Source organism: Cystoisospora suis, assembly GCF_002600585.1.
Source record: "Cystoisospora suis strain Wien I chromosome Unknown contig_2975, whole genome shotgun sequence".
Taxonomy (NCBI): Eukaryota; Apicomplexa; class Conoidasida; order Eucoccidiorida; family Sarcocystidae; genus Cystoisospora; species Cystoisospora suis.
The window spans coordinates 24,452-34,906 of record NW_027155770.1 but is presented as its reverse complement, the minus strand read 5'-3'; the positions used below and the strand labels follow the sequence as shown (position 1 = coordinate 34,906).

The following is a 10,455-nucleotide window of genomic DNA, read 5'->3' as shown; positions in this document are numbered from 1 at the left end:
TGGATTCGAGCGTTGTTTCCTTCGTCCAGTATGTAAGCTGAGGTTCCCTGAGCATCCTGTGACAGCTCATCGTTCTTCTGATGCATGGATGCTGGGAATGATTCTTTTCACGTGGATCTGCCATGAGCTTCCTTTCAGCGGAATGATATATCACATGATGGAAGAACGCGACCGTGCTCAAACTAATGCACGGGTTCTCGCATCTTTATATGATCCTTCTATAGCATCAACTGAGAATCAGTATAGGCCGTCCCCAGCTCCAGTCGATTGGCGGAGATGTGTCGCATTTGATATCGAGAAATATCCGTTAGTTAAAGATGCTATACAAGGTCTTCTTGATATGAATCCCGAGACTCGGTCCAAGCCGTATGATATGATCACTACTCATCCGCTCTTCCTTGCTGAAACAACCTTAGACGGCACCATGTCTACATAGGGGACGGTGCTGAAGGGTTTCGCTGCACTTCTTTCGTCGTTTCAGAAAAAATTCTCGTGCTTGTGCTTCTATGAGAGAAGAGCGTGTAGGGAACGGGTGGATCGATGGCGAGGTGGAGGGAGAAGGGGGGTCAGTGTTTGCTTGTCGCTGTCATCCCCGGAAGGAATGCAGTACATCCATGCTTCATCTTGTCTCCTTTCTCGAAAGAAGAGAGGATAGGTGTAGATACCTACCTACGAGGGCAAGATACATACATTATGTGCTGCGTGGTGTACGAGTGTACAAGCGTATAAAGGGATCGATTTTTATGTGTGAGGGTATTGCGTACTGCCCGTATAGACGTGACGCATGCGTCAAGTGAGAGTCGTACGTATTCTGAGTGGAAGAATGAAAGAAACTTGGGAAAAACTCACTCTACTCATTCCAAGAGTAATTCATTTTACTCACTTCCTTCATACCCAGCCAACTTTTGGTGTGGTGATGTGTCTTTTGAGACATCCAGATGAATTGTTTCTTGAGTCGTCTTCCGAATTGTGCTGGCCTCTTACTGCCTTCGCGCGATGAGCGCATGCCGCTTTAGGGTATATGGAGGTAGGCGGGTAGTAAGTCTGACGGACTCGGGTTTTTCCTTTCTCATTAGGAGACAGGGTGATATGTAGTGCTCTACATAAACATGTAGTATAGGCAGGTATATACGTACTGCATGAAGACAGCTTTTCTGAGGCATCCAGTATTGCTCTTGTGGGAGGAAGTATAGGAAAGGAGGGGCGTGGAAAAGCAGGAAGGAACTAGGAGACAGGACAGCCGAATGGAAGGAAAAGCGCAATTGACTTTTCCCGTTAGAAAGGCTTTTCTTTCGTATCCGTCCATGGATTCTTAGACAGACTTGGGGACAACAGCACCGGACCTGACAAACCGAAGCGAGTTGGACGTGTGGCGTACTCTACCCGTACAGTTATCCCAGAGATTAAAATAAAGCCGCAATGCAATAGCACAGCGCAAACCACCGCAAGAGGAAGGAAGACGAGCGAACAGCCAGACGGCTTGGGGGCGTGCTGGTTGCAACGGCATGAACTGATGGCCCCACGTGGGTTTCCGTCCGCGGCACGGGGGCTTGAGAGAATTGTCTTCCATTCAAGGGAAATGCAGTGTCTTTCGTTCATGGGAAATTAAGGTTCCGCTTGCCACACGGATGAAGCCGAACAGTACGTACACAGTTAGTTTTCCTTTTTTTCCCCCACTTGATGCTTCCAGCAAACTCCCCCTTTCTTCGCTCCCGCTCTTCCGCACTCGGTCGCCCGTCAGCCTCGAGGCCTTCCGAGCGCGGCGGGCAGGAGCCGCGAGTATCCGGCTAACGTGGCCGCTAGGGTGGATACTCGCGGCCCGTCGGGCCCCTTACGGGCTACCATCAGGGCGTTACGCTCGCCGGTGTCTTGAGGTCGTCTTCTTCGCCTTGGTCTTGTTATCAGATAAGAATACCACTAGATTCTCTTCAATCCCTTTTCGCCGTCTCTTGACATGGTTTTTTTTTTCTTATCGTATCTTCTCCATTGAACCCATCGCACGAAGGTGGATGAAGAAGCGAAACAGTGTGACAGAAGGTGAACCCGCGAGGCGAGGAGCCTTCCGGCTAATTAGCTGCCCCTGTTCGTGTCTTTGTAGAGTTGTGTCTTGTTTTCTCTTTCAAGAGGATTTTTGGGAGATTCCGAAGGAAGCGGTCCTGAGTGACGGCTTGCCTGGCTTAGTTTTGCGAATTCTGAAGTAGAAAATCTCTCTTCACCTGTTGTCGCTCTCTCCGGTGAAAGAAGACACCCCTAGACGAGTTCTCGGCGGGGACAAGAGAGGAGTCAGGCAGCAACTGAAGAGTAAGAAAATGAAGATCCATGTCACCCTTCGCGGCTTCTTGGTCGGGATCCGTACAGAAAGCCTCTGTGTCTGTTGTCTTGTGTGTCCCTGCTTGGTCGAGTCACAAATGGCCACGGACCTACAGAAGGGAGATACACGCAGATTATGTACAAGTATTTGTCTCCTCGCTCGCCTCACTCTTTCGTGCTTTTCTTGTACTCGCCGAAATTTTATTGATCTCTCCACCCGGCCGGAAGTCCAGTGTCCTTGCATTTTACGTCGTACCCAACAGTGCGAGTCGGGGCACAGCCATTCATTCCTTTAGTCACTCTTCCTCACTTTTCTTTTGTACATCCCGGCTTCATATTCTTTTGTCCAACCAGTTGCCCAGATGAGCTGGTCTGTGCTTCGAACCACCGAGCTAACTAGATAGTTGCCGTGCTCATAAAAAAGTAGAATAGAGTTGTTCTATAATCTCTACTCAAACACTAGCGCAGCCGAGTATGCCTTCTTTGTTCTGACCTTTTCAACCTTTTTGTTTTCTTCTCAAGTTTTCTAATCGGTAGTGTATGTATCCTCCTCTCTGTAACCCGTTCTAGTTCCAAGCGTCCTTCCTCTCTTCAATGAAAGAATAACCTCCTTGGCAATGTTGTAGGGTTTCGAGAGGATTTACTGGAGATCTTGAATTCTTTGTGAGAGTTGGTCTTTCTCTCTCTCCTGTAAGTTGCGCATCAGAAAACCTCCAAGGGTCGAGCCTCGTGGGGAGTGCAAACAAGACGATGAAGGTCTAAGGACAGATCTTTTTTTTTCAGGAATGTGTTTTTGAAGCTGTCTGGTCTGCCAGCGGAAGCTTTTTGCGGAGGAGTCCGTTTCATTTGATTTCGCTGCGAAAGAAGAATCGAGCGAGCTGGCAACTCTATTCCATTCGCTTGGAGGCAGTGAAGACTGAAGAACATACGAATATCTTACAAGATATCTCGTTGAGGCGGAAACAACGCCGGTACAAAGAAAGGAGAGTTAGAGCACAATGAAGGACTCGGGTTCTCTCGTTCACGTCTCATTCACACCAGGAGACGTCATGTCCCTTCAGTCATCGAGATATCCCAATCGATGCCATCGGCAATGTCGCTCTCTATCGTGGGTATATTATTTATTAGTTGCCCTTGTTCTTTTCCTTCTACGACGTAGCGATTCTTCCCCCGTCAAGCACAGTGCCAATCCTCTCGCTGACGAGGTGCCTACCATCGTGTTTGCAAATGGATATGACCTGACAGCACGGCATGCTTCTTCATCGGATCGATCCATCTCAGAGCACTGGTCCTTCGATGATGAGCCTTCAACTTCAAAACTCCCTTCCTCCGTACTACTTGAAGGGCCATCTCCGTCACCAGTCAGCACGTATGAAGCTCGAGAAGAAGAGATCTTTCCGTCTTTTCTTGGGTCGGATGCTAGCGCGCGATCCCGTAGCTCTCTATCGTCTGAGCCAGAAGGTGAGGCTTCTGCCGAAGGACTCTCTTCCCAGCGTCCTACTCGTAGACAACACGGTCTTCTTCCAGAGGATTATCCAACACCGCCTATGCTCTCTTCAGCTTCCTCATCTGCTTCGTCATCTGATTTCGAAGGGGGTGCTTCAGCTGAGCGTTTTCAGTCTTCGTGGACGGAATGGATGACTTACAAGGATAAACGCGCAAAGGAAGAACTCGGAGAACTCTGTCGGGGGATTCAGCGATCAGACCGCGTCGCACAGTCGGACTATCGCTTTTTCACTCTGATGGAAGAAGGGCTACCTGAGGGTGCACGTCTCCCGATACGTGTCCTCTCACACGATATGGTGACGGGCAGTCTCACTGCTTCTCTCTCTTCTGCGTCCTCGCTCTCAGGGGAGGGTTCGGGAGGAGAAGAACAGGAAGAAGGTAGCCTTAATGAGAATCTCGCTCTTGTATACAGTAGAGGACGTATTCTTGGGACTGGGGCTAGGTCTATAGTAGTTCAAGCAGATTTTCTGGAGTCGGGAGCTCCTTCTTCACCAAGAGGTAGACGTAAGCGTCGTGACCAAAGAGATAAATCCCCTCAGGCATCAAAGAAGGAAGAGACATCGTCCACACAGACAGGGGGAAAAGCGGGTTTCTTTGCGAGATTACGGATGAGGAAGCAGAAGGGACGTGCACCTGGGAAGCCGGCTTATCCGCCTCTAGCCCTAAGATTTCTTGTGCGAAACGTCAGGGGAGTTCATAGGAGTGGAGATGCCGACGATCCTTTCGCGTCTGAGGATGACGTTGAAGCTTACATAATGAAAGAGAGTTTCGAAGAAGAACGTCTTCTGAATCTTGCTGGAAGAAGGGGTGGAAGTGAGCTACTGAGGAAAACCTACGGCATGCTATTTCCCTGTGCGACAGGACAACTTGAGGGATATCCATCGATACTCCGTACTGTATCGTCAGCGACTAGCTGGCGTGATCTACTCAACTTTTTCACGGTCTCTTCGCTGGTCGGTGGCGCGCTTGGAATGTTACAAGAAAGTATGATGGTGACGCCATCAGTTCGGGTGTATGTCACGAAGAAGTTAATCAAACTAGTGGCTCATCTTCATCATCTTGGTCTTGTCCATCGCAATTTGACGTCCCTCAATGTCCTTGTTGATTATACAGGAGAGCTCTATCTTAGCGGGTTTCGCCATGTGTTGGAAATAGGCCAGACTTTCGCATGTCGTGAGGTTGTATCGGCACATACAGTTGAACCATGGCTAGCTCTGTGTGAGCTCCACTTTCCGGATCGACAGATGACAGCTCATTATACGTCGGATGCCTGGTCTCTAGGCATGATGATTTTCACATGGCTCTGTCGTGATTATCCTTTCGATAACATGAATTACGTGAGCATGGGTGAAACCGACCGTCTGGCCAGCGCAAAAGTTATCGCAGCTTTATATGATTCCTTTGTAGTATCAAGTGAGAATGAGGATAAGCCGTTTCGGGCTCCTGTCAAATGGGAGAGATGTAAAACATTTCGGCCTGAATTGCATCCTGAAGTGAAAGATGCTGTAGAAGGTCTTCTGGACGTCAATCCGAAGACCCGATATAGACCATATAACATGATCACCGAGCATCCACTCTTCCGTGCTGATGATCCGACAACACCGGAAAGTAGTACGTAAAAGAGAAGAGTGAAATCGGGTGGAGTCCTTCCTTTCGCGCAGTTGCTTGCTAAATCAGGGAAAAAGAACAATGCAGAAGTGTTCATCTCTTTCCGGCTGCAGTGTTATATATGAAGCGCAGAGCGCCCGGAGGGAAGAGATGTCAACCTTTTTAAACGATATTTCAGTGTCATGGCAACTCTATGTCAGAAAGAGGTTTATAAAGGAATGTGTTTCTTTCTCGACACACGGCACACTTTGCGCGCATGCCTGTGTGTACGCGTGCGCTTTCATGTGTGTATATACCTCCGACGCGTGTATACATTTTGCATGTGTATGTGCGCTTTTTTTCTCCCGTCTGGAAGAATGCTGTGTGCGACAGTCCTACACTTTTTCTCTAGACACGAGCGTACTCGCTTTAGTTGGAGGTCCGAAGCGATTTCCTCGGTTCCTGTCTGGATTCCGCGTCTTCCTTCTTACTTGGCTCGTACCACTTATCCTCTACTTTCTTAGACACTTCTCTATCAGACAGATCGTCTTCTCCAGGACTGCGGCGGTTCTTTAGTTCCACGGTGTGAGCGCCTCCAGGCTGAGAAGGCGGAAGACGACGTAGGTCACTAGCCAGCAGTTCATGTCAAATACTTCCCTTCTCTATAGAGGTAGATGAAAAAAGAGGGGTAGCGTTCTACACGCATATGTACATCCGAATTTATCACGTACATACAAAGCTATGCCTATGTAACTACAAGTCGAGGATCAATAGATACGTAGATATCCGCTCGAGAGGTACACACTTCGTTATACTGTTCTTCTACGGACAGCTCACGGCGAACAAGAAGGGTGTGAAAAGAGAAAGAACGTCCTCACCCTTCTCCAGTTGTTGAGGCGTACTCGACCACTCTGGCAATCCTATGTTTCACCGATCTATCGTGGAAGACTTTAGGAAGAAAGAAATGAAAGAGGTCGAATCAGACGAGCAAAAACTAAACAGACTCTAAGCGTTTCCCCTACGGAGTATCAACACAACAAAGAAAGATGGGTTTCCAGTCGGGCAGTTCTTTTATATGAAAGCGAGACCAACCAGAATCAGCCCAATCTCACTGAACTACTGTAACATACTTTAGAAGTTAGTAAGACTACGAGAAGGATTGTCTACTGAAGTCTGAGGATGGGGAAGTAGACACTCGCAGGACTTCTCTTGGGCGTTCACTAGTATGCAATGCTCTGCTGCTATTCGAAGAAGTCTAAGATAGGGGGACTGGAATAGATGACCCGACAAAAAGTCGACTCAAGCATACCTGGCATGTCTTGAGGTAGTATGAGAAAGGGTCCGTAATAGTGCCTCGGACTGAGCATTCACTAACTGTTACGGTACCTTCATCATAACAAGGTTTTCTAGGTACGAGATAAGAACAGCTACGGTCTTTCGTCGTGAACGGGAAATGTCCCCGAAATAACTCTACCGCTACTAGAACGGACACACAGTAAGCAGCTGCTGAAGGCAGCAACAACGGCGGTGATCCCAGCAAGGTGTGAGATGTTCGTGGATGTTCATCCGACAGGACTCTTATCCACCCCGGTTCATGTTCTGCCCTTCCACGCTGCGGGAGCAATGGCGCGTAGGTTTACGGTAGCACACGGCTACGCGGAGCAGAAGCCAACACGGCTTCTGGCGTGTAATTTCTCTCCGAGGCCGTGCAGAATAAAGAAAGGAACGATTATCGCCCGCGTGGAGACTTGTCCCCAAGTCCCGAAGGAAGATGACACGCCGGAGCCTGGCAGCTGCGGAAGAACGACTCATGTGTCGGCCAAACCTAAATTGGAAGAAGAGATGCCCTCTCTTCGTCAGACATCGTTGCCTGACATCGCAACAATACAGTAGACTACTGAGTTTCCTTGAGCGTTACAAGGATGTCTTCAGATTTGCTGGAGACCAAAGCCACAATCCCAACGCAGAACGCTCAACCCTGTTCGACGCGAGCGTGACTGGTGATCGGTTGAGGTGCGCGCGAATGTGACGTGACGAATGTGTATCTGGCCGGAGTATTCGCCTCAGAAACCGACTTTTTTGAGAAGACCCTGTTCTTTCCTCCCGGACGATGGACGTGCACGGCTACCACCAAAAGGTAAGCTCCCCCACAACAGTCAACGTTCCTTCACCCGCGGAAACACAAAACGCCTGGCTAGTTGTTGATCACGAGGTGGGTTGCGCTTGTCCGAGTGACTTCGACACAGTTGCTTGAGGGTTTTAGGGTTTACGAAGTAGGAAAACATACTACTAGAAAAGAACAAGAAGCAGGCGCCCTTGTTCGTGGTAGTAAGAACAAAAGAGAAGTGAAGAGCGAGAAGGGATCGCGGGTTTCCCTTCTAGCAATCCCATGAACCTCACGTTAACTATCTATCCTAGTCCTGAGCGGACGAACGACGAGTGGACCGAGGTGTGGACCGTGTAAAAGCCCGAAATACATCAGTCGTGACCTACTGAATGGTGAAAGAAACGCTAGCTCCTTCGAGGAGTCCCACGCTGTCGTGCTCTTCTCTTGTTTCGAACTCCCTTCCCACAGGAGTGATTGCGTGGTAGCCGCCCCTGTCACCAATGTCCCGTCTTAGAGTTAGTAGCGTTCTCTCCTTGATTTGGTAGTTTTCTCGACTTTGCTACCTTCTGGCACTGAGTGCTGGATTTCATGTGGATGAACTGGATCTCAGCTTACCATCACTCTATCGCTTACACTGGAGAGACCCTCCCGAATGCCTTACCCGGATGTGGCTGCCCACCTGAAGACTAAAGGAAATATTCAGTACGGCAGTAGGTGCTTACGTGGCTCATCTCCACACTACAGGATTCGAGATTCAATTCGCATTTTTCCTACGGTCGACGGCAGAAGCTAACCATGGGGAAGGGAACGAGGATCGAATGGCCGGCCACCCCACTCAACGGCACGGCCGCTCGCTGGCTGTTGCCACACCCCCTTACCTTTTCCTGCTGAAGCTCAAATCAAGACATTTTTCAACAGGTTTACTCAGCGTCCTGCTTTCGGCTACAAGACATTCGTGTCTTCTTCTTTCCTTTGTCTCGCTTACGAGAAAGGGACTGATGTGAAGGGGGGAAAGAAGGAAAACCCCAAAGATATGTAAAGAGAACGCGAAGTTAGGGCGGCGAAGCCTTGTTTTTTTTTGTGTCTGTCCAGCATTCTGTTTGTCCCTCCCTCTCTTTCTGAAGAGCCCTACGCAAACCCAGGAACGCGGTAGACAGCGACTCTCTGGACTTATATCCAAGAATGAAGCAAATTTGTTTATTTCATCCGCTGCCGCTCTGTCTCCATGGAAGAAGACACCAGGGGAGATTCCTTCGTGGTGAGGAGAAAAAGAAGCAACAGTTTTAGTAGAATAAGCAAACGAAAGCTAAAGATTTGAATCTCTCTCCGCAGCGTAAAGGGAAGAAGAAATTCAGCCATATGAGGAAGTCTTCGTTTCTTGCTGTGCCTTCTTCCGATTTGCTTTAGCCAGAAAGGATCTGGGTATCTCGCAGATACACAGATAGAAGACACGTCAAGAAAATCAAGGTACGTCTACATGGGGGGATTCGTTCCTCGTGTTTACCGCTTTGTATAGACTCTTCTTTCTTCTTTTGCTTGTACGTCTCGAGATTTTAGTCATCTGCCGGATTACATCCGCCTGAGCGCCGACGAGCCTTTCAACGTGCTTCACTGCATTTATGTCTGGAGCGATGATGATGATGATATTCCTTTTTTTTCGTGCAGAACTCCCTCTCTTATTCCTTTGCCGTGATAGAGCACGTCTCGCTGTTCTTCCCTCTCTCTGTCAGTCGCTGTGAACCTTGAATGGTAGACATGATAGTGGTAGCTAGCTAGTTGAAACCGCGACACCCATAGGAAAACATGCTGTAGAGGTTCTCCACACTTAAGCAGTAGTGCAGGTCTCGCTTTTTTTCTCCGTTGAATTTCTCTACCCATCAGGATGGTTATGTGCATGTCGTCCGACTCCACTTCTTTTTTTCTGGGATGTGAAGAGGGTGTCAAAACTTTCCTTTCGAGAGATGAAACTTTCTCCTTTTTTTCGTAGACGAGTCACCTCCAAGCTTCCTCTCTCATTTCTCGGAGAAGTTGCAAATCTGAGAAGCGAAGAAGACCAATTGTTTTTCTCGTAACAGCGAGTTGAAACTCCATGCGTGTAAAGTTTTTTCTGAGAGAACTGGCTTCATATCACTTCACTACGAAACAAGATCCACAGCAAGACCATCTCAGAGGATCGATTGCAAAGACAGAAGGGTCTAGGGAAGGAGAGACTGAGGTATGTATATGCGTAAGACAGCCACATACCTGCGAACTAGCACCAGGTTTTCGAAGGACGGTTTAGACACCATGGAAGAATCGTTGGCTTTTAGTCAAGTTTCATGCGGACGAATAGGGGGACTTTCACTCTTTTCCGTTTTATCGAGATACGTCAATCAGGTCCATCGACGTGTCTCTTCTTGCGGGATCTCTACTATTCTCCTCGTTCCTCTCCTTTTCTTTCTCCGTGAAGAGTCTTGTCGGCATCAGAGTTATAATACAAATTGTCTTCCAGGGGGAAGCTTCTTCCTCGTTGCTAACGCACATGATCTTACGAGAGATGTTGCATTACATCGATTCATCTCTAAGCATCGACCCACCTCATTAGATGATGACAATGACGATGAATTTTCTTCTTCTCCTCCCCCTTCATCCGTCCTTTCTTCTGGACCGCTAGCACCTCCTCTTCCGCCAGCTCTCAACGCTCTCCCGGCAGAAGCTGAACCCGAAAAACCAGTTTCTTTTCCCTCCTTCTTGGCAGTCACCTCTTTTGAACCCAAACCTCCTCCAGCACGTGAAGCTGGTCGGTTCACTGTCCAAGCAGTAACAGAATCTCCCGGGCCAGTTTCTGATGTATCCGGTTCTTCTCCAACACGTCAAGCTGGTCGGTTCCTTGTTCAAGCAGTAACAGAATTTCCTGGATCCGGTCCTACTCCAACACGTAAAGCTGGTCGGTTCACTGTTCAAGC

General features: G+C 48.6%; 2 protein-coding genes across 2 annotated transcripts; both read left to right on the top strand.

The window, feature by feature from the left end:
* The first annotated feature begins 1,727 nt into the window (after positions 1-1,727).
* On the top strand, positions 1,728-5,911 carry CSUI_005981 (rhoptry kinase family protein rop11 (incomplete catalytic triad)). The gene is made up of 2 exons (XM_068066146.1): positions 1,728-2,301; positions 3,006-5,911. Exon 2 carries the CDS (start codon positions 3,309-3,311, stop codon positions 5,433-5,435), a length of 2,127 nt encoding a protein of 708 aa, XP_067921885.1. The 5' UTR covers positions 1,728-2,301; positions 3,006-3,308; the 3' UTR covers positions 5,436-5,911.
* Positions 5,912-7,933: 2,022 nt separating this feature from the next.
* CSUI_005980 (uncharacterized protein) lies at positions 7,934-10,452 on the top strand (the record flags this gene model as incomplete). The annotated part of the gene is made up of 2 exons (XM_068066145.1): positions 7,934-8,977; positions 9,498-10,452. A coding segment is annotated over exon 2 (723 nt), but the record flags the coding sequence as incomplete, so codon positions are not given.
* Positions 10,453-10,455: the final 3 nt, after the last annotated feature.